This window comes from Penicillium verhagenii (assembly GCF_028828195.1).
Source record: "Penicillium verhagenii strain IBT 33310 chromosome Unknown utg000005l_segment0_segment0, whole genome shotgun sequence".
NCBI classification, from domain to species: Eukaryota; Fungi; Ascomycota; class Eurotiomycetes; order Eurotiales; family Aspergillaceae; genus Penicillium; species Penicillium verhagenii.
Window position 1 is genome coordinate 378,007 of NW_026643169.1, and position 27,685 is coordinate 405,691.

The 27,685-nt window shown below is 48.6% G+C and overlaps 9 protein-coding genes across 9 annotated transcripts; 5 read left to right on the forward strand and 4 right to left on the reverse strand.

Moving 5' to 3' along the window:
- Positions 1 to 72: 72 nt before the first annotated feature.
- Positions 73 to 1,527, forward strand: N7466_003718 (type I HSP40 co-chaperone YDJ1; the record flags this gene model as incomplete). Its single annotated transcript, XM_057163115.1, has 4 exons — positions 73 to 108; positions 178 to 247; positions 324 to 1,148; positions 1,214 to 1,527. The coding sequence occupies 4 exons, from the start codon at positions 73 to 75 to the stop codon at positions 1,525 to 1,527; spliced, it is 1,245 nt and encodes a 414-aa protein (XP_057021796.1).
- Positions 1,528 to 6,767: 5,240 nt separating this feature from the next.
- On the forward strand, positions 6,768 to 9,369 carry N7466_003719 (SLC26/SulP family anion transporter; the record flags this gene model as incomplete). The annotated part of the gene is made up of 2 exons (XM_057163116.1): positions 6,768 to 7,062; positions 7,142 to 9,369. The coding sequence occupies 2 exons, from the start codon at positions 6,768 to 6,770 to the stop codon at positions 9,367 to 9,369; spliced, it is 2,523 nt and encodes an 840-aa protein (XP_057021797.1).
- Positions 9,370 to 10,105: 736 nt separating this feature from the next.
- On the reverse strand, positions 10,106 to 10,674 carry N7466_003720 (EMC6 family protein; the record flags this gene model as incomplete). Its single annotated transcript, XM_057163117.1, has 2 exons — positions 10,106 to 10,492; positions 10,600 to 10,674. 2 exons carry the CDS (start codon positions 10,672 to 10,674, stop codon positions 10,106 to 10,108), a joined length of 462 nt encoding a protein of 153 aa, XP_057021798.1.
- A 754-nt stretch (positions 10,675 to 11,428) lies between these two features.
- N7466_003721 (RNA-binding protein VTS1) lies at positions 11,429 to 13,395 on the reverse strand (the record flags this gene model as incomplete). Its single annotated transcript, XM_057163118.1, has 3 exons — positions 11,429 to 11,485; positions 11,548 to 12,812; positions 12,897 to 13,395. 3 exons carry the CDS (start codon positions 13,393 to 13,395, stop codon positions 11,429 to 11,431), a joined length of 1,821 nt encoding a protein of 606 aa, XP_057021799.1.
- An 890-nt stretch (positions 13,396 to 14,285) lies between these two features.
- N7466_003722 (tetratricopeptide repeat protein) lies at positions 14,286 to 17,616 on the forward strand (the record flags this gene model as incomplete). The annotated part of the gene is made up of 3 exons (XM_057163119.1): positions 14,286 to 14,614; positions 14,644 to 16,469; positions 16,529 to 17,616. The coding sequence occupies 3 exons, from the start codon at positions 14,286 to 14,288 to the stop codon at positions 17,614 to 17,616; spliced, it is 3,243 nt and encodes a 1,080-aa protein (XP_057021800.1).
- A 270-nt stretch (positions 17,617 to 17,886) lies between these two features.
- Positions 17,887 to 19,216, reverse strand: N7466_003723 (uncharacterized protein; the record flags this gene model as incomplete). The annotated part of the gene is made up of 5 exons (XM_057163120.1): positions 17,887 to 18,107; positions 18,167 to 18,289; positions 18,346 to 18,648; positions 18,701 to 18,764; positions 18,836 to 19,216. The coding sequence occupies 5 exons, from the start codon at positions 19,214 to 19,216 to the stop codon at positions 17,887 to 17,889; spliced, it is 1,092 nt and encodes a 363-aa protein (XP_057021801.1).
- An 847-nt stretch (positions 19,217 to 20,063) lies between these two features.
- Positions 20,064 to 21,539, forward strand: N7466_003724 (uncharacterized protein; the record flags this gene model as incomplete). Its single annotated transcript, XM_057163121.1, has 1 exon — positions 20,064 to 21,539. One exon carries the CDS (start codon positions 20,064 to 20,066, stop codon positions 21,537 to 21,539), a length of 1,476 nt encoding a protein of 491 aa, XP_057021802.1.
- Positions 21,540 to 22,115: 576 nt separating this feature from the next.
- N7466_003725 (uncharacterized protein) lies at positions 22,116 to 23,225 on the reverse strand (the record flags this gene model as incomplete). Its single annotated transcript, XM_057163122.1, has 3 exons — positions 22,116 to 22,567; positions 22,648 to 22,996; positions 23,094 to 23,225. 3 exons carry the CDS (start codon positions 23,223 to 23,225, stop codon positions 22,116 to 22,118), a joined length of 933 nt encoding a protein of 310 aa, XP_057021803.1.
- Positions 23,226 to 24,950: 1,725 nt separating this feature from the next.
- N7466_003726 (FAD-binding oxidoreductase) lies at positions 24,951 to 27,120 on the forward strand (the record flags this gene model as incomplete). Its single annotated transcript, XM_057163123.1, has 4 exons — positions 24,951 to 25,890; positions 25,950 to 26,403; positions 26,473 to 26,620; positions 26,686 to 27,120. 4 exons carry the CDS (start codon positions 24,951 to 24,953, stop codon positions 27,118 to 27,120), a joined length of 1,977 nt encoding a protein of 658 aa, XP_057021804.1.
- Between the last annotated feature and the right edge of the window lie 565 nt (positions 27,121 to 27,685).

The following is a 27,685-nucleotide window of genomic DNA, read 5'->3' on the forward strand; positions in this document are numbered from 1 at the left end:
GGTCAATAATCTGTTATACTTGATCCCGAAGATTTCTTGACCCCTCTCTATCTTTCCTACGACATTACAACAATGGTTCAAGATACCAAGCTCTATGATTGCCTGGGCGTACGTCGAAATATAATCTTTTCTCGATTGATGCGAGTGAAGACTAACCAAATTTCTTTGCTTTGATAGGTTGCTCCCACGGCCACTGAGGCTCAGTTGAGAAGTGCCTACAAGAAGGGTGCCCTCAAGTTCCACCCTGGTATGTGCCCAGTCACCCAAAACCTGCACCAAGAAATATTAAACTGACCGTTCGTTTTTTTTTCTGCCTTCTTTAGACAAGAACGCCGATAACCCGGATGCCGCTGAGAAGTTCAAGGAGCTTTCTCACGCTTACGAGATTCTGTCCGATGCCGAGAAGCGTCAGGTCTACGATCAATATGGTGAAGAGGGTCTTGAGCACGGAGGTGGTGGTGGCGGTGGTATGAACGCTGAGGATCTGTTCTCCCAGTTCTTCGGTGGCGGCGGTGGTGGTTTCGGCGGCATGTTCGGCGGTGGCATGCGTGACCAAGGCCCAAAGAAGGCCCGCACAATTCACCACGTTCACAAGGTCAACCTGGAGGACATCTACAAGGGAAAGATTTCGAAGTTGGCTCTTCAGAAGTCCGTTATCTGTGCCGGCTGTGATGGCCGCGGTGGTAAGGATGGTGCCGTCAAGGAGTGCACTGGCTGCAGTGGTTCCGGTATGAAGACTATGATGCGCCAGATGGGTCCCATGATCCAGCGCTTCCAGACCGTCTGCCCCGACTGCAACGGTGAGGGCGAGATCATCCGCGACAAGGATCGCTGCAAGCGCTGCAGCGGAAAGAAGACCATTGTCGAGCGCAAGGTTCTCCACGTCCACGTTGACAAGGGTGTTCGTGACGGTCACAAGATTGAGTTCCGTGGTGAGGGTGACCAGATGCCTGGTGTCCTTCCCGGTGATGTGGTTTTCGAGATTGAGCAGAAGCCCCACCCCCGCTTCCAGCGCAAGAACGACGACTTGTTCTACCAGGCTGAGATTGACCTTCTCACCGCGCTTGCCGGTGGCACTATCCACATTGAGCACCTTGACGAGCGATGGATGACTGTCAACATCGCCCCCGGCGAGGTTATCGTTCCCGGTATGTCTCCCCTTTTCTCCTAACCTCTCCGTGAGATAGTTTGCTGATTATTGATTCTCTTCTAGATGCCATCAAGGTTATCCAGGGTCAGGGTATGCCTTCTTTCCGTCACCACGACCACGGTAACCTGTACATCAAGTTCGACGTCAAGTTCCCCCAGAAGGATCAGTTGCAGAACCTCGACCTCCTCGAGAAGGTTCTCCCTCCCCGTGTCCACCAGACCCAACCCCCAGCCGATGCTATGGTTGAGGACTTTGAGATTGAGGGTATCGATGGCAGCGAGCCTTCCCAGGCCCGTGCCCACGGTGCTGGTGCTATGGACGAGGATGATGACGACGTTCCCGGCGGTGCTGAGCGCGTGCAGTGCGCTTCCCAGTAAATGCGCGGCCACAAAACGTCGTGATCGGGCAAGGTCAAAATGCCAGGTCCTCTGATGAAACTTTGCTTATGATACCATGCGAAGGGGTTGGGGATAGGTGGTACTTACCTGATCACAAGTCGATCTTCCTAGAGATTTCTTCGACTTAACTTATCTTTTATTTTGCTTTGCGATGGCGTTTGCTCCCGAGACTTGGAAGATGGCACAGGTTCATCTGTATCTTCTGTGTTTTGTTTTTTTCTCTCTATTTCCCCCTCCTCTTTGTGTCATGTGTAATCTTTACCTCCCCTGTTTACACTCAACCTCAACTTCATCCATCCATTATACTCTGTTTCTTCTCCTTTTCATTTCTTGTTTTCGCGCTCATATATCTGTTTCTGTCTTGAGAAATCAGGCTGACAGGTGAGATGCGATAGACAAGATAAAGAGGTGTGATGAGACCATGATGCAGCAGTCCCAGATTGTAAAGGCAGCCCTCAAAAAGATTTGTTGCCTTGTCTCTCCCACATTCTCTCTTCCATGATTTCGGTCTCGGTTTTGAACGGGATCTTTGGGTGATTCATGATGGGTTTTCTTTTTTGTCTTCTTTTTTCTCTAGCCTGCACTGATGATGACCTGAATAGACTTTGCGTGGATTTTGACCTGAATGCATTGTTCATTAGCATATGCCTTGCTTTCAAACCAAGTAGTAACTGTAAACATTAATGTACCCTTCAAATGTTAAGGTAGAATACCTCAAGCTACATACATGTGTAGTAGGTAGAAGGGCTGCCTATGTGTACATGATAACATTTCCAAGGTTGAGAGACACCTGGTGAGCCCTGGTAACAGCCCTACACGTGAAATATACCTATTAGGTATAAATACATCAATGGGTATACATGTAGGTGTTTGGTGACGGGATATGTCCACGCCGCCCGTATCAATATCGAGGTCTCAGGCCCAGTCAAATCTCCTTCGTCCATTGTGCATATGTGTGTGGGTGCATCCATGGATGTCGCCAATAAATATCTCGAATAATGTCTTTCCGATATATGGGGCAGTGGTCAGGGAGGATAGGATGATAAGCACCAGTGCTTTGACGTTGGCAAGGTTATAGAAAAGAAGATGCAAAACTTTCTCGGAATCCATAATGTCCCAGACGTTGTACATATGTGAAATCAGAGGACCCTTGGGACAGGAACTGACCTTGGTGGTGTACCCTCCCATATATGTATGTAAATAGTACATTTTCCCTATCAGGCGGACTTGATATAGAAAGGCTCCGTTGGCGAGGTAGATAGAAGGAAGAAGCTTTAAAAGAAGAGAACAACAACTGTGAGGTGTCAGACTGTAGTATGTATAAGATCATTTCTAAGGTTAACCACACCTCCTATGATAACACACCAACCAGTGTGGAACCTTGTAATCTTTCTCATTTCAACTCCCTCCACTCTGATGTGTCTAAATGATCAAAGGTCGATCTAATAAAAAATGGCATCTTAGATGACTTTCAATGTTCCTTGGTTATATACATTAAATAGCTGTCTATGTAATATTCGAGTCGAAGGCCGTAGTAAATATACAGTGTGATCCATATTGAGCAGCTCAAAAAGCCGTGAGCATTTTGAGGTTTGAACGCATGTCAAAACAGCCACACTTCTCTGCTCAAGTTCTGTCTTGTTTAAACCCACCAGGGAATTGCATTCTGAGTTTGCTTTCTTTCACTCAAACAGGGCTCGTCAAGGCCTTTGGTTCTTCCCTTCTCCTGGGTGGGTGATAGCAGTCCACCTGTCCAGACGTCACCATCGGGAAATAGAATGATTGTGGTCATTGGTATTTTCTCAACTAGTCCTCCCATGGTAAAAGGAAGCCTTTGCCACTTTGGAAAACACGGAAATTTCCAAGTTCGAAATTTCGTGATCAAGAGATATTCGTCGCAACCGCCTAGATAGATTAAAAGTACCTAAGACTAGACCCAATCAAGAAAGTAAGATATCAGCAACCAATAAAAAGGCCCAATACTCCAGAATTTGGAAGAGCTACTGTTGCACAGGTGCAACATAGGATTGGATGGTTATGTGCACATCTGCACCCTACATGAACTCATCTCGCTAAAACCCTTCCCCCGCATACCTGTTCTTGCCTTTGTTGCCACTTTGTATCTCAGATCCAGACTTTTTGGAACAATCTCATTTCCGATCCATGCCATGTTGGAGATCGCTTAAAGAGAATCGCCTCTAACAGCGCAACAGTGCATGCTTGGCACTCGTAGAATGAGATATGGCGATATCGTATAATCCCGCAAGGTTGTTCGCCCCCGAGGAACGAGGAAGTCTGGTATTCTGGCCCTGCAAATACAGGATAATATCGAACCAAGATCAGTTGGCCATGGCTGACATCACGGCGCACGAATATGAATCAGTTTTGGGGGGAAAGAGAGGTGGCCGATGGATCGAGGGGTCTGTGTAGAGGTAGGTACATGAGTGATTTCGTGATTGAATGTCCGATCTTTGCAGTGATCTAAAAGATGTGGCAAGATTATGAGCCAAATGATGTTAGTGAAAAGAGGCAAACAAAGAGAAAAGGCTGCGTTGTGGGCAGGATGTAGATTTTGACGTGTAGTTCAGCAGCGGCAGGAACAGAGGAGACGCAAAGACCCTGGTTTGCGCAAGAGGCAACACGACATCTGGAAATAATCGAGTTCGCCGCGATAGCAGCGGGATATACGCCATGCAGCAGGCGAATGGTGTGTTCAGTTCGCTTCGGCCAAGCGAGCCGACTAGGCACATGATGGCGTCTCGGATGGCTGAAATTCTTCGTATGTCAAGGCACAATAGCTGAAGCTTTTTGGGCTTCCCCGTGTACGATTGGTTGGGTTATTCGGGAAATATGTACACTGCCCACGTGAGTAAGCCACGCGGGATCTACATCGCGCGAGGTCGATATAACCGTTCACTTTCAGTTATGGATTGGGTGAGACTACACATTAGCAATTTCAATGTATAATGAGGTGAGAGATGAACACGAGATCTGAAAAATATCAAAAGCAAAAAAAGGGGGCAAAAAAAGCAAATCGACCTTGCATGATCCAAGAAAAAGATCAAACTTCAGAGAGGCATGAACCATGCCACGGAATGGCCTGAGCTGAAGTCGGGCGTAATGAAATCTCGGAGCAGCCACCAGATTAATAACTTCAAGCTTGACCTGACACGCACTAGACCCAGAGACTCGTCTCGTTACTTTTAGGTTATGGGCCCGTAATAAGCTAAATGACGTGATTTGGATCGGTATTGCGAGACTGCTAGTGGGGGGCAAAGGGTGCATATTGCATATTGCATATTGCATACCTCGGAGTATCCGTACAAATGTCTAACAATCTAACAGAGACTAACGCCCATTCGGAAATTGTACGGTGTCAAATGTACAACATTTGAATCCAAATCAAGGTGAAGTTCGGTCTAAGACACCAGGATCTCCGGATTCCTCCCGGGAGATTTGACGCAGTTTGAGGCAAGAAAGAGAAACCCAAGACGTTACGAGGTGGGCCGATCAAGGGTTTAACTTCTTGGGCCGATCGTGTGCGCGAAATATATGGAAATCGGGCATCATTGCTATAGATTCAAGGTACTAGTGTGTAGTTTTGAGTGCACATGAGGCTAAAATAAGCCAGCTTATGCAGAACTCGGGAAGGGTCCCAAGCACGGGGTACATGGTATATCTAGCACAAGCTATTACTAGTGACTCTAACTAGAAGTTTGTTGTGTACTATTCACGTTATAGTTGTAAAGAGTAAAATGGTATACCTAGTACAGTATAGCGAACGGGCATGTTCCCCCAGTGGTCCGAGGGACCTAACAAATAGAGTAGTAAACACCGGTAAACCCAATCTCCATTTACCCTCTTGGCCCCCCCCCCTATCAAGCGCGGACTGAGAGTTGTGTGGGTGGATACCCATTTTGATGGCAAAAGAGCTAACGCGGACGAGGGACGCGGCAACTAGGGCATTTTTATGGGCCCCACTCATCGTATTTCCCACTTCCTTGCTCTTCCCATCGGAGACAGGTATACGAAGGCCAGACCAAACAGGAAGACCATGGACCATGTGAACCCACCACGCGCACCACGCGGAGGGATTGCGATTCTTCCGTGGAGAAGGGAAAAGAACAGAATGGGAGCGTCGCAGTCATCATTCGTCGTCTGTCAAAACGTGGAACTGGGCGAAATTTCATCTTGGTGTCACCATCAGCGTGGGTGATTTCACCATCATTCGGAGATTTGATTGGTCTGTGGGACCCATGGACGATCATCCACGCCCGCGTGGATGCCGTGATTCGTCACCGCCGAGGCTTGGCGGGAAGCTTATGTCATGATTTTCCCTGCATGCGATTCTTTCCTTAGTCATACTGTAAATGGAGAAAAAAAAAAAGAAGAGAATTAAATCAAGGATAAAAAAAGAAAAAGAAAGAAAAATGATTAAAAAATAGAGGAAATTGGAGTAGGAAGCCATTCGAGATGGCTATTCGTATTACATACTATAATCAGATCTGGGAAGAGTTCGTCCAGAGTCACACTGCATATCTCCAAAAACAGAACCCTAATCACTACAGTATAATCTGATCAATTGATGTCCCATAATAAAAAGAGTAAAATAGCCATTGTATGAAGAACCTTTGAACCGGCTCCACGCTTCTTCGTCATTCAACCATCGCTTCCAGACCCCAAGAGTCCACCAGCCGGTTCCACTTGGGGGTAAACCGTGTGGGCTTTTTTTGAGATCATCGGTGGGAACTTGGGAAACACGCTTCGGTCTTCTGTTCTTTTCTGAGCTTTGCTTTTTTCTTTTCTTCCCGTATAATCCCTGTCAAAAAGGTTCATTACTTTAAAAGAGCGACCTGTGCGTGGCTTCTTTCCAACTGAAATTGATCGAAATCTGGGGAGTTAGATATTACGCCATCGACACCCGGATCACACCTTTCAACACCTCCACATCTAGCCCACGCCAAAAAAACCGACCTTTTGTCGTTTGCCCCTTATCCAGTTTAACTTTACGTCGCTTGTGTATGGTCGACATGGATAGTGCTTGATCTCGTCTGACATTTATATCCTCGACCCCATCACCACGTTTTTTTTTTTTTCCGATCTGTCACTCCCAAACCTTCAACTCTTCCCCCCGGTCCTCCCGGTTTACTTCCGTCACCGTTGCTTGCTTCGGTTGATATATCTTCCTATTCTCCCTAATATACCCCGGTGGTTTCATTATGGGTGAAACTGCCAACAAGATTGGCCGTGGCCTGGCCAAGGGTCTCGGTATCAAGGTCGCCTACAGAGATCCTATGGGCCCCAGTGACGCTGTCACTAGAGGCGAGTCGACTTTCTCCGTCGGCACCGTTGATACCTGTGCCTACAACGAACCAGAGCCCAGCAGCATTGAATGGATTTGCGAGATTACTCCCACTGGCAAGCAGGTTGCCGATTACTTTATCAGCCTGTTTCCCTTCTTGACATGGATTACTCGCTATAACTTGCAATGGCTTATGGGTGATTTGGTAGCTGGTAAGCGTTTTAAACCCATGTGATGATCGTGTCGTCTGCAATTGATTGTCTAACAAAACTTTTTTTTCTCTTCTTACAGGTATCACTGTTGGTGCCGTTGTGGTGCCACAGGGTATGGCCTACGCTAAATTGGCCGAGGTGCCCGTGCAATACGGACTATACTCCTCATTTATGGGTGTTTTGATCTATTGGTTTTTTGCGACTTCAAAGGATATTACCATTGGCCCCGTGGCTGTCATGTCTACCCTGACCGGTACGATTGTGCTTCAGGTCCAGGCCACATACCCTGACTATCCCGCTCATGCGATTGCCTCGTGTCTCGCTGTGATCCTGGGTGCTATCGTTTTCTTCCTTGGAATGATCCGTCTGGGTTTCATCGTGGATTTCATTCCCCTCCCCGCTATCTCAGCTTTCATGACTGGTTCCGCCATCAACATTGCCGCTGGACAGGTTAAGACCATGCTTGGAGAGACCGCTTCCTTCTCCACCCGTGATGCGACCTACCTGGTGATCATTAACACCCTCAAATACCTCCCAACTGCGGGTCTTGATGCCGCTATGGGTGTCAGCGCTTGTGCGATGCTGTACCTCATCCGCTCCGGTTGCACCTACATGGCAAAGAAGTACCCGAACAAGGCGAGAATTTGGTTCTTCGCCTCGACTCTCCGCACCGTGTTTGTCATTCTGTTCTACACCATGATCAGTGCGGCTGTCAACTTGCACCGCAAGAAGCCTCTTTTCAGTTTGCTGGGCCATGTGCCTCGCGGTTTCACTGGTGCCGGCGTGCCGGATATGAACGTTGATATTATCAAGGCCTTTACCAGCCAGCTCCCAGCTGCCGTTATCGTTCTCTTGATTGAGCACATTGCTATCTCCAAGTCTTTCGGCCGTGTCAACAACTACACTATCAACCCCTCGCAGGAGTTCGTCGCCATTGGTGTTGCCAACTTGCTCGGTCCTTTCCTGGGTGGTTACCCTTCCACTGGCTCTTTCTCCCGGACTGCTATCAAGTCCAAGGCCGGTGTGCGGACCCCTCTGGCTGGTCTGATTACCGCTGTTGTTGTGCTTCTGGCCATCTACGCCCTGACTGCGGTTTTCTACTACATCCCCGAGGCCTCTCTGGCCGGTGTCATCATCCACGCTGTGGGTGATTTGATTACTTCGCCCAACACTGTCTACCAGTTCTGGCGTGTCTCCCCGCTTGATGTCTTGATCTTCTTCATCGGTGTTCTCGTCACTGTTTTCACTTCCATTGAAGATGGTATCTACTGCACCGTTTGTGTATCCGTCGCTGTGCTGCTGTTCCGTGCCGCCAAGGCTCGTGGCCAGTTCCTTGGTCGGGTTACCGTTCACTCCGTGGTTGGTGATCACCTGTTGGACAACGATGGAAAATACGGCTCTCTTGGAAACAACAACACTCCTCCTGACCACGACGAGCACCACCACCGCTCGATTTTCCTTCCTGTCAACCATGCCGACGGTTCCAACCCCGATATCGAGCTCGAGCAGCCTTACCCCGGTATCTTCATTTACCGTTTCTCCGAGGGCTTCAACTACCCCAACGCCAACCACTACACAGATGCTTTGGTCCAGACCATTTTCAAGGGTACCCGCCGCACAAACCCACACGCCTACGCTCGCCGTGGTGACCGTCCCTGGAACGACCCGGGCCCACGTCCTGGCAGAGAACACGAGGAGACCAATGATGATCGCCCGCTCCTGCAGGCCGTTATCCTGGATTTCTCTTCTGTCAACAACGTGGACACCACCTCCGTTCAGAACCTCATCGACGTGCGCAACCAGCTGGATCTGTATGCCTCTCCCCGTACCGTGCAGTGGCACTTTGCCCACATCAACAACCGCTGGACCAAGCGCGCCCTCTCCGCCGCCGGCTTCGGTTTCCCCTCCCCGACCTCCAGCGACGGTTTCCACCGCTGGAAACCCATCTTCAGTGTCGCCGAGATCGAGGGCAGTGCCTCCGCCGCCGCTCACGCCGAGATGATCAACAACCAGCGCGAACAGGCCCTGCACAAGCACGATATCGAGGCCAACATCACCAAGTCTGGCTCAACTGTAGAGCGCGAGACGGAGACCATCGAGTCCACCTCTTCTCACTCCCAGGACAGTGGTATCATCACCGAGGACAAGCAGCTGCAACACGACCTCAAGGACAGCAAGGCTTACCGTGGCCGTCGCAAGGTTGCATTGGTCCAAGGCATGAACCGACCTTTCTTCCACATCGACTTGACCGCCGCCCTGCAAAGTGCCGTTGCCAACTCGTCGGATGTGATCCCGGAGATCCACTAAATGTTCGCGATGAAATCTTGCACACTACACTTTTTTTTCGACATGTTTTTCATTGCATATTGTCTTGCATTAATCACGGACCGTCCCTGGCTTGGAGTCCACATGATATGCCCGGATTTATGACTTGTTAATCTCTATTTTCTTCATCTACCACCACCCCATTTGATGCCTTGATACACCCCCCATTTGTCCCTACCCACACATGTTTTGTTTTTTGTTTTACGGCCTTTTTATGCCCTGGCGTTTTGTTTGGTTGGGAATTTGGACGGATTTACGGGACAATGGGCCTTTTTTTCTGCCTAGATACCTCGTTAAATATTTACTAGGGATACCCTTTCGACTTGAATACAATACTAGATTGCATTGATTATTTCAAATTGTTTCTTTCGTAGCGCTTAAATGTACCAGTACTGCGTAATCCACGTATCGTTATCATTTGGACTAGATGGCCCATCAATTGATTATGTCTAATACCACTGTAGCATGAACGATTCAATGTTCCAAATTAAGTCTGGAAGATTGGTTTCACTCACAAAAGTGTGATCTTGATATGTACCTACTGGTAAAATCAAACAGCCGTTGAAGCCAGACGTGGAAAGATTGGTATGTCATTTTCATCTCTCTATAAACAGACCCCCATGATACCTCCTCCAGTACCTACTAGTAGGTATCCCCTCAACCAATCCATACCAAAGAACAAAAAAACAAGCAAAGATATTTGAAGCAAAAAGACGAATCACCTCAGAACACCGCCCACACCAGCCCACCCAAGCACAAATCCACTCAAAGCCTCAGAAACAACACCGCCTCCAAACCAAACATCCCTCCAAGCCCCCTTCCTCAGCACAAAGCGCCTCCGATCCTTTCTCCCTCCAAGATCCATACTCACAACACCAGACTTAGCATCCATCTCAATACTACCATCAATCTCGCCACCGGCACCGGGGAAGAAAGCACCTGCTCCCGCACCACCGGAGCGCTGGATGAGGACTAGGTGGAAGAGGCCGGAAACAAGGACCGTACCGGCGAAGTAGAAGATAAAGCCGCCCGCAGATTGGAGGGCGAGGATTCCGGCACTGAGGCCTAGGAGGAAGGAGGTTAGGCTGTGGAGGGAGGAGAGGACCTAGATGGTGTTAGCTTTTGTACTGGGTTTGGAACAAACGTAGCGACGAGATTTAAGGGTGGTAGTGTAAGGAGGTTGGTTCGGGAGAGGGGTGAAATGTTACGTACTCGGTTGTTATGCTGGACAGCCTCTGGGACGAGAGGGTTGATAATCAGGGAGAGCTCCTGCTTTGTAGGAGCCATTTTTGCGATCTAGGAGTATCTTCCTCGTTGTAAGGTTGTTGTTCTGGGGTTTCTTTTTGTTCGTTGTCGTACTTTGAGAATCGGCGTTGTAATTGCTTATGCTCGAATGGCTATACGCGGTAATGTGGATTCGGATAATGGAATGTAATGGTTCCACTAAGAGCAGCCCAGCTTCAAGTTGAAGTTTGAAGTTGCAATGGGCGAGTCCAGAGCTGGTGGGGAGAGATGAGGGTCGACGTGGAGAGATGAGGTCGGAGCGGAGGTTTGGCGCGGCTTTCTAGAAGGTGCACGGACCACTATCACCTAGACTCCTAGAGTACTACTTTCCTTATGCTACAAACCAGAGAATACACTTGAATCAGACAAAACAAAATTGACGTTACTAGTATGTACCGGAAAAAAAATAATTGGACTGAACAATAGAACAAAACCATGTTCGAAGATATCTACGATTACCCCAGCCATTTTCAATGTTCAGTAGCCCGAATTTCCCTCATGAATCCGTTTCTTGACATCACTGCGTTTGATACATGCCGAATCCCACATCCATCATCATATTAGGGTGAATCAAAAGATCACAGAACGAATGATAAAAAAAAGTTTGAAAAAGGAAGAGAAAGAAAGAAAAAGTAAGCATAATGATGGAATAAAGATGCCAATTCCATGAGATCGCTGGGCATAGGTTCCTACGTGGGTTCCACAGGAAGCTCGTAATAGTTACCATATGCCATGCTTCATGCATAAAAGGCTGTCATCACATGATGTTTTCAAGCTTGCCATCAGTCTGAGCTTCTCTGACTTGTTCGAAAACCTAAAAAAGAAAAAGGGAATCAGTATTGTTGCATTTGGACATCCAACACGGAAAAGTCTTACCTTTAGCATCTTGTTCCGGGCACCCAGTGCGTTGACTCCACGGTCCTCCAAGGCCTTCTCATCAAGTTCAACCAGCTCGGTCCACTTGAGATCCTTCAAATTATCCGTGTACTTGTGCAACCGAAGGGATCGCAGCCAGCTGGGGATATCCTTCAGAAGAGTAGGGTCCGTGGGGTCCTCCGGCGGCTTTGAGCTGCCTCGGCGACCACGGGGCGAGCGTCCACGAGTGACTTCGGAATGATCAGACAGATAACCTTCACCACCCAAGCCGAACTGCCCCATTCCCAGAGAGCTTAATCCGTTGCCCATCAACGGGTTGTTTGGGTCGTAAGCCGCGAGGAATCCGTTGTTCTGAGGAGAGGTAAAGTTCATGCCACCGAGTGCACCAGCACCCTGCATGGCAATGCCGGGAGATGTGGGGCGAGACCGCCGACCCGCCATGGCAGCTTGCTGCTGAGCCTGCAGAGCGGCGAGTTGCTGGGCGTTCAGGAACTGTCCAGCCATAGGGTTGGATCCAGGCAGACCGGGACTTGCCAAGCCTTGGGACATGGCCTGGTTAACGGAGTTCCGTCCCTGACCATCATTGGACCGGGACCGGCGGTATTTGCGGGCATCATCAAGGGCAATACGGTTGTTCACCGTGGACAAAGCTGCCAGCTTCATAGCGGTCGCATTGGCCACCATATCGGCCTGGGAATTGCCTTGACTTTGCTGGCCAAAGGTTGCGGTCATCGGGGTGTTGGTCATCGATGCCCAACTGTGGTTCCCAACATTGTATGGCGAGAGCAAAGGAGGCTCGATATCCGGAGCAGGAATTGTGGCGGTCTGAGGAAGGGGAGAACGAAGGCCCGAAGCGGAGGGTTGGCTGAACTGGCCCATGGGCTGATGGCCCGAGGAGGACTTCGGGCGGGCAATCGGGGGCTGAGTGTCCGAAAGGCCACCACGTTGGGCCCAAGGAGACGCCGGAGGCTGGCTCAGGCTGTCATTGTCAGGCGCCGAAATGGTGGGAGCAACAAACGAGGTACGCTCTCCGAAGACCAAGCTGTTGCGGTTCGAGGGAGGTGCATTGCCGGTTTGCTGGGTGAATTCCGCTTTCTTCTTCGCAATCGCAGCCGCGGCATCCGGAAACATGGCATTAATAGTAGAGGGATCGAGAGCCGAGTTGCGTTTGGCGCCGGGAGATGGTGGGGGCCGACCCAGGGAGTTTCGTGATGTGTCCATGTTAAGCTTAGACATGGCATCACTTAAGCGACTAGACATAGCATCTAGATATCGGAGAAAACGTTAGCTTAAGTAAATTCCAGCCAGGCAAGGTAATTTTTTTGTTTAGAAAAAATTGATGGTCATACCCTTCTCGCCGAAGTTAGCCGGAGAAAGAATCCCGGACATCGGGTGACTTTGAGACATCTGTTGCAGAACCTGGATGAAGAACCGAATTTGCACCTGGGTGGTCTGTTGCAGCAATGCATATAGGGCTGCAGTGCGCTCTGCTTCACTCAGAACGCGAAACCACTGCTCGATAGCACTAAGCTCATCCTTGAAATCCTGGTCCAGCGTAGCGGCTGCCATCTCCTCGAGTGTGGTCTCATTCTGATCAATATCCGCCAGCCATTGTTGAGCTGCCCTGTCCAACGCATCCTCCGTCGAATTCTGACTCTGTTGATTGAAGAAAACCTCCGAGGATGGACGCATACTGCGTGAGGAAAGCGGCGAAGGGAATCCGGACATGTCTGCTGACGCTCGCAGCTGGTGCGATCCGAGGTTTCGAGCGGACGATGGAGGACGCAGAGTGGAGTTCGGAGCGGCTTCCGGGGTGCTGTTGCGATTTCCAATGATATGGCTAGCCATATCTAATGGAGTCTTTCTGACTTTTGGTTGGAAATTCCGATATGTAAATACAGCGTGGGGTGGAAAAGATTACTGCAAAACACCTGCAGCACCTGCTGAGTTTGCGTAATGAAATAGAATCAAATATCCTTGACCGAAGGACTCGACAGATATCCGCAAAGCCCAAATCCCGAGTTCCAGGCGACAAGTAATGGGGCACAGACCAGTCCAGTGGGCTGCACCTCAGGAGGAAGCGGAAGGCCAGAAGGCACTACCTGGGTAGAGAGATTGGCGGTTATTAGGTCCGAACGAAGGAAAGTCAGGACCAGGGAGGCAATAGTGTGTCAAACACAGCAAGCCCAGTCGGTCCCGGAACCAAGAATAAAAGAAAGAAAAACCGTGGTGAAAGGGGAAGAGGTCGAGAAAGAGATGGGGGTGGAGAAGAGGAGAGAGAAGAGAAATTGCGGCAGAAAAAGCGAGTGTGTTTCGGTTTCAAGGCGATCACGGGTTCCCGGCGAAATCTGGAATGGGAAAGGAAAAAAAAACCAAGTTGATTTGATTTTCCTTGTTCTTTTATCTAATAGGGTCTATTCAGTTCTTCTCACTTACCTCTCCAAATCTTTTTGCCTTTTTAGACGCCTTGGGTGGAGCTTTCCTACTATGGATATTCACCCCTGCATCTGAACCGAACCGCCCGCGACAAGAGAGCTCTCCAAGTGCGCGCTTCGGACTTCTATACGCGTGGTCTGGGCCATGGTCCCAGCGCCAAGGATTGATTTCACTACATTTTCGATTTATCACTTTCTCCCTGCTATTCATTGAAGGAAGGCTGGAGAAATACCATCTTGATTTTTCCCCATTCGCTTTGGTTACATGCATTAGTGGATTGATTCCTCGCGTCATTGGTCGCCATGGCAGATTCAGATACCCCGATGGGTCATTCGGATGATTACACTGCCTACCCTGAAATTGATGAAGAAGTACACTATCCATGGCAGGGAAACGAGCCCCAGTCATTCGTCCCCGAGGATGTCTTTGCCCAAGCAATTGATCCTCGACTGTTTGAAAGTAACGTGCACTCCCAGGGTGCAGAACATGCACCCCAACGCCAGAATCGAATCCAAGAATATGATGATAGTGATATTTCCGAAGAGAGTCAAGACGACATCAATCCTGTCATATTTGGGTCGGACGAAGGAGACGATGACTCGGAGTATGTCTTGGAAGACCAAAGCGAGAGGTATGTTTCTGTTTCTGTTTCTACTCAAGATTCTTGGTAACTGACAACGGTTTCAGCGAGGACGAAGAGCCATTAGACGATGATTCTGATTCTGATGCAAGACGTCGACGCCAACGTCGAGGCGGTGGACGCTTCTCAGGCCGCTATGGAGCCCGTGGTCAGAAAGGCGTTAAAAGAGGTCCCCGCAAGCCCATGGAACCTGGGCCAGAGTTCAAGATACTACACTCAGAAGCCACGGAAGCATTTATTGATGGCGACTACGATCGAGCCATGGATCGGGTGATGCTTGCAATCCAGAACAACCCTGAAATGTTCCCTGCTCATTCCCTGCTTTCCGAAATCTTCCTAGCTCAAGGTCAGAAAGATAAGGCTCTGGCCGCTCTCTTTAATGGCGCTCACACTCGGCCCAAGGACTCCGGTGTATGGCTCAAGGTAGCTCGACTCATTTTGCAGCGCGCCGGTGAAGACCGCCAAAGGGCATTGCACGACGTTATTTATTGCTACAGTCGCGTGTTGGATATTGAGCCCCGGAACTTTAACATTCGGTACCAGAGGGCTGCGATTTATCGTGAACTCTTGTACAACGGCAGGGCAGCTGCGGAGTATGAACGTATATTGAGAGATCGACCACATAATGCAAAAGCGCTTCGTCACCTGGCGGAAATTTACATCGACCTCAATGAAGTCCAAAAAGCCATTGACCACTGGGTCGATAGCGTGGAGTTCTACAAGTCTCTTGACCCCCAGGACACCCGTTTTAGCTGGTCCGAGGTCAACATTTATGTCGAGCTTTTCAGCCTTGCTGGTCAACCTGTTCAGGGACTCCATGCTTTAAAGTCCATTTCAAGGTGGTTGCTGGGGCGTGGAGATGACTCCCTTTGGGATAACTTTGAGGACGATGATCGAGAATGGGACTCGAACGATTCTCCTCGTCGTATTAAGACCAACGGGTACGTGCCTGGCCGCTGGCCCCTGGACTCGTATGGACTTGGACTCCCTCTCGAGCTTCGCATCAAAATGGGGATTTTTAGGCTCAAAATGGGCCACAAACACCACGAAGAAGCCCTGTATCATTTTGAATGGTTGAATCCGGAGGATAGTTCGGAAGGTGCCCGCGTCTTCGACTTTGGAGATCTCTTCCGCGAGGTCGCTGATGCCTTGAAGGATTGTGGATTGCCAGAAGAAGCCTTCCGCTTCTACTCACCGATCCAAGAGACTGAGGAGCATGCAGATATCAGCTATTTCATGGCGATGGCCGATTGTTGTATGCAACTCGAGAAATGGGAAGAGGCCGAAACTGGCTATCTCACTGTTGCTGAGCATGACTCGAGACATATGGAATCGCGAATTGCACTTGGCAAGTTGTATGAAAGCCTTGGCATGAGCGACCAGGCATTAAAGTACATCAACGAGGCCGTGTTACTTGGGCGACAGGAAGGTAGATCCCGGCGCAGACAAGACGCCAGAATCGAGCAGCTTGCAGCTGAATTCAGGCAAGCCGCAGAGTCTGGAGTAGACCCGCAAAAATCAACCAAGGCATTTGCAGGTCTGATGCCCGTAAATCCTGACCAAGAATCGCCTTCAGGGGGAGAATCTCATCGAATAGAGGATGTCCACTTCCTGTTCCAAAAACTCCAGGAGCTGGAACCTCAAGTCAAGGAAGGCGTATATGAAGCTATTGAAGATTGGCTTGACATTGCCGATGCTCTACTTCGTGATTTCCGAACAAATCGAATCTTTTATCCCATGACACGACAAACAGAGTTCCAGGGATATCATAAAAGAGAGAAAGAAAAGGGGGCCACCTTACTGGACGAAGCTCAGGAGCTGGCCGGTCGCATCCAGAGAAGCATAGGTAGGCCAAAATTTTTGACAATAAGTTGACCCCGGTCCCGAGCTGATTCCATCCCATAGGCGATGATCGTGCCGATGAGCCCTTGTCAGATGCGATACCCGACGAGTACTACGGAATTCCATTTGACGAGTGGCTCGACCTATTTCTTCAGTACGCACTGACCCTGACCTCACAGGGAGAGCACGAAGAAGCATATTCTGCACTTGATTCTGCATCTGTAGCTAGTATCTGGTTCCACTCCAAGCCAAAATCGCGCTTGATTCATGTCTGCTGGGTTACATGTGCTCTTCGGGCCAATGACGAATACGTCTTGGCATATGAAGCGCGGTGGTTTATCAAGGAGTACCAATTTGTCACTGACACTTATCGGCTTTTCGCCATGCTGAGCCATATGTCTCGTGACCCACACAAGCCACACTTTTTCAATTCTGCAAACATGAAGTTCATGCTTCGTCAGATTAAGGCAATGGACTTTACTCTCCCAGACGATCCGGGCAAGCCCAGTGTTGTCCGGCAATCCCTTTGGAAAGAGCGTGCCTCTCTAACAACCAAGGACGAATCTGGGGAGAGAATTCCTGCAGATTCGCTGGACATCACCCTTCTTATCCTTTATGGACATATCCTTTACTCGGGAGGTAGTTTCTACCCAGCTCTGAACTACTTCTTCCGAGCATATGCTCTGGATGATCAAAACCCCGCCTTGCTTCTTTCTATCGGGCTTTGCTTCATCCACCACTCTCTCAAGCGACAGTCTGAGAACCGTCACTATTTGATTATGCAAGGACTTTCTTTCATGGCCAAGTACCGACAGGTGAGAATGAAGACAGAAACCCTCCAAGAGCGGCAAGAGATGGAATTCAACTTTGCACGAGCATATCATGGTCTTGGATTGGGCCACCTTGCCATCGAGGGATATGAAAAAGTGCTTCAACTCGGCCGAAAAATACAGGCCAAAGCATCTGCTTCAATAAATGACAACGATGTGGTAATGGGTGAGGCTGATCAATCTGCACACCAGGCTGAGGTTTCAGAAAGGTTTGTAGAGGATTTCACACGTGAAGCTGCCTATGCCTTGCAATGCCTGCATTTACTCGGCGGTGATGAGAAAGCTGCAAAGGCTGTCACCGATAAATGGCTTGTCATCTAATCCAGCAATTCCGATCATGATGAGATGTTCCATGTGATGAAATTCAAATGTATGATAGTAATATTTTCAATTAAATCCTGACCAATCGATAACGTTACATTTTGAAACCGAGAAGACATCTCATTCAAGAATTTCAATTCCACCAGTGTACTAGTATGCATTTAAATGATCACAAGCAGACAGCGCCGCGCATCCGCACGCCGCCGCACAGTTCAAGTTCCAGGTATATCTGCCTAACTCAAGGCATCAAACAATGGCACCAGATGAGAGTTAATAAGCTTCAATGGGAGATGCACCCTCCCACATGCTCACCAAAATCTTGCGCTCTCCTTTCCAAGGTTTTCTCCCATGCGAGACTTGGAAATTATCAACCAGCAGAAGATCCCCTTCCCCCAACGCCAAATTTACTTCAAGATCATTCAGAACCTGATCAAGCCTTTCGAGATACTCTCGTGGAATTGGAGTTCCGTCCCCATAATCACAAGGTAAGTCTACCAAGATCAGTCCGAAGCCCACAATGAAGATCTCCAGATATTCTCAGACAACTCACAGCTCATGCCATCGCGACCAACATAAGGTGGATCCAAGGCCCCAACATCACGCGTCATACCAAAGCGGCCCGCTAAGCCATTGAACCAAACGGGACGCCCGCTAGCAGGGGTTCGTCGAATGCCTGACCAGGTCTTGATTAACCCAAGGGTGAAAATTTCGAGGGAAGAAAAGACATACCAGGGATATACTGGGTCAGCTCTAGCGTATCCTCCTCATCCCATCGAAAATCGTGTGTCAATTTCTGTACTTGGATTTCGGCTTTCGACTTCTGCGTCGCACGATCATCGCTAGGCTGAAATTCCTGTCCAAAGCTATACTTCCCGGCCCAATTAAACTCATTGCCATTTCCTTCGTTTCCTGGGGCTCGAAACACCATCTTCATGGCTAGTCCCTTTTGTTGAATATCCCTGACCAGCTCAGGAATCAACTCGTTCACCTTCTCGAAAACAAGAGCACTATGTGCCACGGGTGTCTCGCCACCTGGTTTATATCAGCCATATGTCTACACAGTTGATGCGGCATAGTTCTTTACCCTCAAGTGCTTTTTTCTCGCAGTAAAAATGGATATTGGCGGGGAACCGAGTGTACCGCGAATACTAGCGCCATGTGGAGCTTAGCTGACATCGTATAGGGTAAACATTAGAAATGAAGACACGGAGAAACAAACCTCATTGTGTTGATAGAATCGACGGTCTGACGGCCCTTCATTTGCCGTCCACACATTCTCTGCAACTATGTTTCGTTTCCCTGCGAGTCCGATCTGCACGTACGGTCTCGAGCCGCGACCTCGTTCAATTGCATTTATCAACTTTGCGAAGCTTTCGCCTGATGCATGGCCCAGACCACTGATTACTACCGCGCCATGCTTCCTCAAGAGCTCCGATATTTGACCAGATTCTGCTAGTTCAGCAAGAGAAGCGACCGAGTCATCGATCGGGCGGGTTGTCGGCTCGTCATCTGAGGCTTGAGCTCGAAGTCCATACGGGAACGAATTCCCATATACCTGACGTGATCTCGGCACATTGAAAGGCTGAAAGGTTACAGACATGGTTGTGAAGTCTCTGGAATGATGCAGAATGGTTGGGTTCGGACTTCAAGCAACATGCAGGGTGTTTCTTCTTCTGCGATAGGGGATAGGTAAGCCCCGATGGCATCATTGAATAAAAAGATTAAGTGATGCATTATTTGGTTCATTTTGTGCGGGGTTTGTTATCTGATTATCTTCTTGACTGTGATCATTGGATCCTTGTAAGTGGAAGTCTTCCGACCTGGGAGGGGTATGTCCATCAAGAAAGTCGGAGGTCCTCCGAATTTCCGCATTTGTACCTGACATGCTAATTTGATAGGAATCTTATTGGGTGAACTATGAAAAAGCTAATTGCCTGAGTATTTGAATGCACGAGGTTCCCAGGTTGACGCAATCGGCGCGCGGGATGAGTTTTCTTAGGGCATCACGACATGACTGGCATTATGAACGAGTTTCAGAGCCAATCAATCTACCTTGGAACATTAATTGAAGACACCGGATTTTGACTTGCATACCAAGCTTTGTCCACGGGTAGGAACTATTTTTCAGAATTCCAAACCTTTTCGAATGTCAATTCTCAAAAGCTACGTACTAACTTTGTTGTGGAACAGAAAACTAAATGAATAGTCATCCTTATCCAGAAACACAGCCTTGGAATATGGACTATTCACCACCGAGATCAATTGATGCCGTCTATCTTCTCTATTGCATTCGATCAAGGTATGGACAAGGCTAAAAGCCATCACTATTGCCACCAACAGCCACCATGGCGTCAGCAAATACATGCATAGAATGACGAATCAAGCCTTGATCTTATTTAAACAAGCTGATATCTAGACATCTGGAATTTTTATGCCCAACATTCACAATGGCCGAAACACATCAAGCTAAGCCCAGAAGTGGCTTTGTTCGTGCCCTGCGAACCATTCAGCGATATGTTTGGGATGACCCCGACAAACCAAGCGAAGAAAAACGCTTCTTGTTCAAGTTGGACTGTTTCTTACTCAGTTACACATGTCTGGGGTACTTCTGCAAGAACCTGGCCCAAGCCAACATTGACAATGCCTACGTGTCCGGCATGAAAGAGTCCCTCAACATGGGCGGCAGTGAGCTGACCTACATGGCCAACGTCTTCACAGCCGGCTACGTGATCGGGCAGATCCCCGCCGTCATTCTCGTCACACGCGTCCGTCCCTCGATCCTAATCCCAAGCTGCGAACTACTCTGGACAATCTGCACATTTTGCTGCTCCGCAGTAAAGACCGTACAGCAACTTTACGCTCTTCGTTTCCTAGTCGGTCTTTTCGAATCAGCATACTTCCCCTGTATCGTCTACCTGATCGGATCGTGGTACACGGCCAACGAACGCGCGAAACGAGTCACCATATTCTACTCCACGACCTCGCTAGCAACCATGTTCAGCGGATATTTACAAGCAGGCGCCTATGATGGATTGAATGGACACCTCGGTCGTGCAGGCTGGCAATGGCTCTTTATTATTTGTGGGATCATCGGGATACCATGTGCGCTCATGGGATTTGTCTTCAACCCCGATTTCCCCGAGACAACACGTGCTTTTTATCTTACAGCCGACGAGGTCCAGCTTGCGCGCCGCAGACTCGCTCGAGAGGGGTTTGCGGAACTGGGAACATCCTCGTGGGATAGGTGGAAGATTCTCCGTATCGCGCGCTGCTGGCAAGCGTGGGTCTTGCCCATTGGATATTTCATCGTGCAAGCAGCCTGTCCGAATCAGCAGCCTACATTTGCATTATGGCTCAAGGCAGAGGGCTACTCTGTGTCTAAAATCAACGTGCTCCCGACGGGACAATCGGCCGTTGCAGTTGTTGCGCAGATCGCCGCTGGCATGCTCTCTGATTCTCCGCTTTTCCGTGGACGACGGTGGCAGATGATAAGTGTGATGCAAGCAGGAACTTTTATGGGTATTATCATTATGCTGGTTTGGAACGTGCCGTTGAGTGCGAGATACTTTGGTTACTTTGTTTTGTGGGTTGCGTATGGGGTGCCGGGTGTATATTTCTCTTGGTTTCCGGATCTGATGAAACATGATCATGAAATGCGTGGGTTTGTTATTGCGCTATCGAACATGTTTTGCTATATAATGATGATCTGGTATGATGATGCTGTCTGGCGGACTGCCGAGTCACCACGCTTTCGACCTGGCTTTACTGCTGCTGCGGTTTGTAGTGTGGTGCTCGTGCTGTGGGTTTTGGGGATCCATCTGTTGCAGCGCCGAGAGGAAGCCAAAAGTTTGTCGACATCATCGGACGAGGAGGATGTCACTCAGATTGATTTACAGGTGCAGGAGGTATCAAAAGAACTGTAGCATCCAGATGAAAATCTGGTGTTGGAATCATAAATTTGAGATGAGACATGCCAAAAATCGATATTATCCATTTATTGATGTTTTGAACGTTCAAAGAACGCTATTAGTCAACAGTCTGAAACAATGAAGCGCCATAAAAAGAGCTAAGAGTTTTTAGTCAAAAGTCCGGTGTTTTCTTTTTTTTTACCGAGGTATAGTCCGGCCCCGGGAAAATCTCGGAAGATTTCAATTCCCAAGGTCGACAACGGCACGGCACGCATCTGGCGCTAAGAAGACGCTAATCCTAAATTAACTACCCGAGCACGCGATGACAATACAAGTGATGCGATACTCGTATTCGGTTGGGTTAATGGAGCGTTTGAGGGGAGCCGGTATTGAAAACGATATTTTTTTTAGCCGAATCGGCGAAGAGTTCCATATTCGATGTTACTTTGGAACCTATAGTATAGGAGAAAAGAGAGAGAAAAAGGGAATACAGGGCCTTGGACTGACTCCACTTCCCAAAATCTATGAGTTTATACGTAATATACATAAGGAAAATTATTTTTGAGTTGTACCTCAGAGCGCACATGCATGCTACTTGGCATGAACCAGGCTTTCAGTACTGCTAGTATGCTGTTCCTGGCCACTAGGTTGGTGGTCCCAAGTCACCTCCATCTGTGTTGTCATGGTGATAGTATTCTTGGGGGTTGTTTCGGTAGGGCTGTAGCCCAGTTCATTCTCTCCGGCCTCGACAATGGTAATATTGTGATCTTGCGTACGTCGGGTAAAATTCGACATGTGCTCGAGGTTATAAGTTCGGGCACGGCCACTGCGACCAGTAGATCCATTGTTGTACCGGGTTCGCGACGAGCCACGAAAGAGCCTTGGGAGAAGTCGCGCGATCAAGGGCTTGAAGGAGGGAGCACAGGCAGCAACAAACGCTAGACCAACCTCAATAGTGGACACGCAGAATAGGACGGAATGAGTGTAGTTTGCAGGGATATGGCGGTCGTATTGGTCAAGTAGGATAACGCGAATGACGCCTGCTGCAACGGTTCTGCGTTTGTTAGCACGGGGTCGACTGAGGAATCTGAGGTGACTCACAGGAGACCGAATGATAGAATACCGATTAACATTAGTTTTTGGTTCCATTGCATCTGAAGCTCGTAGACGATCCAAGTAGGTAGTACCAAGGCGAGCATATCAGTGAAGATAGAAACCGAAGCTGTGCCGGTGACGAAGTCGGCAAAATTCATGCACTTAGCATTAGGATATGCGGCTGAGTCCCAATTGGAAGCGATTGGTACACAATGAAAGACCGTCACAAAGAACGTAGCGACAGCAGCGACTCCATTGAAGATCAACAGTCCCCAGATGGCCTGGCGCACCGATTTCTTTTGGCCAGTCAGACGCAACAGGAAGAGAAGGATGGAGGTCTTGATGAGAGCCAAAATGGGATTGTAAATGAGCTCGGTCTATTTTGTGTTCAAGATATAAACGATGTCAGTCAAGGTCCCCCTTTCGACACATTTGATAAACATTTGAAAGTAGTAGGAAGTAACTTCGACTCACCGCGTAGGCATATTTGTTACCAAGGACCGCCGGATAGTCCTTGGGGATATCCCAGACGTTATATCCTATGTATGTGTAGATGATGACTGCCAGAAGATATGTAAGCCTTATATAGAACGCACCGACGAACATGTTGTGTGCAGATCTTACCTTTGTACGATGTAAAAGTCTCCGCCCAATACAAGATCTGCGAATCTGTCAATCTTCTGGAACTATGATCTGCGCGATCGCCGGGTCAAACCCACCAAGGCCGTATAAATAAACCAATCGTCTATTCCATGTTCAACGTCAGATTTTGTAGAGTATAAAAAACAATGTCAAGAGTAACAAACTAACCAGCACCAAAAGTCCTTGTCAAGGTTCGGCTGTAAATCCGCAGGGCCACAGCACAGGTCGCAAGAGCTGGAAACGCAAAGATTAGGCCAATGGCCTGCGGCTGCAAGTTATCACTGGAACCCATCTCTTTGGCCACATACTCTGGTCCTTTAGAAAAGAGCTTGAAACATGATATTGTTGAGCAGGGGGCTGCACCGCTAAGTATTAAACCCCTGCAGCAGGCGTTCCAACTACTGTAGCTTCATGCAATGTTTCTTCTGTGCCATATTGTGGCTTGTCGGTATTACTCCGTACCACGTTGCGATCGTGAGTAAGAGAAATTAAATCCCAAAAGTACTAACTAGATATGGAGAGTGGAGCTAACGAGGCAGAGTTGGCAATTGCTAATAAACAAGCCCCCTAGCGCTAATCTACCAATGCCCTAGCGCGGTATCCGTATTACCTGACCGTTACCACAAACATTTGCACTTGCAAGAAGCCATGTCGATCTTCTACATACAACCATATAACGATAGAAAATAACGAGTGAAATAATTGGCTCATGGTCTGAGTACCTTTTCAACCAAGACTTGCCGCCACAGTAATAAAAGCATATTTGAATAATGGTAGAGACAACCAACTCCGTTAATATCATAGGTGGCACAACAGGCCGTTGTACTTGACCAATCTTACAAGCTTCAAGGTAATCAAATTACCTCCTAGCGTAGATAGTGGAACCGAATATGGAGACCCTGTTAATCTAGAAGAAATTCTAGATTCGGAGGTAACGGGGTATCCTCAATTGGTCCCGAGGTCCGATGCTCAACTGCAGGAGGCCTTAAACATTACTGAGAATTTTACGATTCTGTCTCAGGAGTAGCGTCGATTTCTCCAGAGGCAGTCGGAGCCGACTTGGTGGGTACTAGTAAGAAGAAGATCGGTGTTAGGTTCCGTAAGGACAACAAATCTCTCGATACGCAGTAGATCTAAAACAGGAATGGAGTGAAACCTCAATTGACATCGTGGTTCATCTAGAGTTAAGTGAGATTCTGTTAATTCAAGCTTGAACTCCTTCATCCAATAGGTCGGTATCAATTACAGACTAAGGCTTGAAAAAAAAAAACCTCCCATGGATGTGAGACATTCGAAGAATTTTTCTCTCTCTCTCCATAGATTAGATTAGTCCAATTAGCGATACAAGCTAATGTGCCGCTAAGTAAAAGACAGTCGTCAAGTCCACCAACCACCATCCATCTAACATTGCACGCTAGGTAAATCCTGAATGAGGCGTCAACTCTTCCTGTTCAGTATCTACTAGTAAACCTCCGGTCCCGAAGTCGCTTCCGATAGAAGTCCTAAGTCCTAATCAAAAGGTTAAGTGCCGCGTGGCCGGTCCAGTGCTTGTTTGATGGCGCTAGATTTAAGAAGTAATGCATTGCCACGTTTTTGACAGGGGTCGAGAAAGTTTCTTTTGATTTCACTCCAAAGTCTATTTCCCCTTGTTCTTCTCTCTCAATTCCGTACTTGTTTTTTCTTCACACGATGAAGGTCGTGGGTGGATTGGCTCTCGTGGCCAGTGTGTCGCTCGCCCAGGCGCTGTCGACCGTATCCTTGACGGCAGCAGAGAGCACCGTTACTTCTTCTTCCTTGTTTTCATATGAGTCATTGCAGTTGACCGCAAGTGCACTCCAAGATGTCTCTCAGACCTTGCAGAACCAGACCGTTGCTAGCTATTTCAACTTTGCGAATACCACCAACTCGAGCACTGTGGTGTCTAAGCGAAGTGTCAAGCACAGCTGCAAGCCTCTACCTGGTGATCTGCTGTGGCCTGCGAAGCTTATTTGGGAGGTCTTTGATCTGCTTCTCGGTGGCAGCCTGATCAAGACTGTTCCTCTGGCCGCCTACTGCTACCCAGATTGGCCCGAATACGATGCCACCATGTGTGCGAGCATCACAGCGGATTGGCTTGAATCAAACTTGCATATGAGTGACCCTACATCCATCATGTTGCCTTTGTACGAAGGTCGCACCTGTATGCCCTCGCCGTACAACTACACCGGCACCTGCGAGCAAGGTGCCTACCCTGCGTACGCTGTGAACGTCTCCACTGTGGCTCAGATCCAGCTGGCTGTCAACTACGCCCGCAACCTCAACTTGCGCTTGGTTGTCAAGAACACTGGCCATGACTTTAATGGTAAGGCCTCTGGCAAGGGGGCCCTTACCATCTGGACTCACTACCTCAAGGACAAGGAGTATCTCCCTACCTACAGGGCCGCCAATGGATATGTTGGTCCTGCCATTAAGTTTGGCTCCGGTGTCCAAGTCTGGGAGGCTTATGAGTTTGCCAAGTCTGTCGGCCACTCGGTTGTCGGTGGAGAGGCTGTTACCGTCGGTCTGGGTGGTGGCTATACTGCTGGTGGTGGTCACTCTCCCCTGTCCAGTTTATACGGAATGGCAGCCGATCAGGTTCTTTCAATGCAAGGTAAGTTGCTCAATAACTTCGTTGAATCACCAAAGTACCTCCCAATTAACAGTTCTTAGTTGTTCTTGCAGATGGTCGTTTCATCACTGCCAGCTCCACCGAGAATTCAGATGTCTTCTGGATGCTCCGTGGTGGAGGTGGTAGTACCATCGGTGTCGTTACCTCTTTGGTTGTTAAGGCCTTGCCCAAGCTGGAGACCACCACGGTGACCTTCAACTTTACCGTTGCTGATACCCCTGGCCCAGATGCTTTCTGGGCTGCGGTTGGCTCATACCTTGATAACTTTGAAGCCTTTGTTGATGCTGGTACCTACGGCTACTACTACATCGGTGGTGACTCGGCTGAGATTGGAACTGCCTACGCAGGAGATACTGACTATTACTTCCGCATGGAGTCCTTCGTTGCACCCAATATGAGCGTTGCCGAGACTAAGGCTCTCATTGCTCCCTGGTTCGATGTTCTTGACAGCCTGAACGTCACCTACACTCCGTGGTACAACAATGCCGACAACTTGTGCGTTTCCAACCCTCGGTTCCTAAAGCTTGTATTTTCAGTCCCCAGCTAATCACTATATCCCTTTAGCCACGATGCTTGGGTGGAAGCTTTCCCCCAAGAATATGTCGGAACCGATATCGTCAAGACCGCTTCCCGTCTGCTCCCCCGTAGCGTCTTCCAAAGCGATGATCTCCGCAACCAGACCTGGGCTGCCTACAAGGACGCCGTGGATCAGGTATGTCACTTAAATTCACTCAATTACACTCCATTTGCATTGATTCAATTTCTAACACATCACAGGGTCTCTTCCTTGCCGGCTTCCACATCAGTGGCACCGGTATTGCCGTCGAACCACCAAAGGACAACGCAGTGCTGCCCGCATGGCGCGACGCCATGACTCACATCATTGTGGGCTCTGAGTGGAACTTCACCAGCTCCTGGGATGTGATTGAGAGCTCCTCGCTCTTTGTGACCGAGTGGATGGATGTGCTCCGCGATATCGCTCCCGACTCCGGCGCCTACATGAGCGAGGCCGATCTTCTCGAGCCTAACTTGCAGGAAGCCTTCTACGGCACCAACTACCCGCGTCTCTATGCACTGAAGCAGAAGTATGACCCCACTGGTCTTTTCTTTGCGCTTACTGCCGTCGGTGCGGAGGACTGGGAGGTTCAGACTACTGATCCGCTTCCCTATTCGTGGAACAACAACGGACGGTTGTGCCCCAAGTCATCCTAATGGATAGATGTCGGCTTGTATATTGTGAGATGGTTGAAAAATGTGTATAATAGGAGATGCTACGATAGACTGCTTCGCTGAAGCATTCATGGATGTGAAAGACAGAGTATATACCTTTCATAATTGATATTCACTTCCAAGGTTCAAATGTTCCCATCAATAAATCAAACTAAGGGGTTGTGCACATGCACATGTGTATACTGTAGCTGGTACTAAATGGATTTCCTCTTGAGGTTCCCGAGGTCGCATTCGTCATTTACATAATAACTACCGGTCACTGTACTCAGGGGGATATACTCATAAAAAAACTTATCGTCTATTTTGCAGCTTGACTCAAGGGCTATGTGGGAGGTCAAGCTAGCCCGATAATCAATCAATTTACGACAATTAATGCTCACCTAAGCGGTGACTTGGGTGCTTAATTATAAACCTGGAGATTTGGAAAAAGTGAAATACATTGGATGACAGCATCACGCAGCCAACTATATTAGCGCCAACTAGTTTATTTGATGATCATCCAAAATGATGCGCATGCGCATATACCTAGTTGTCAAACGTTATGGGC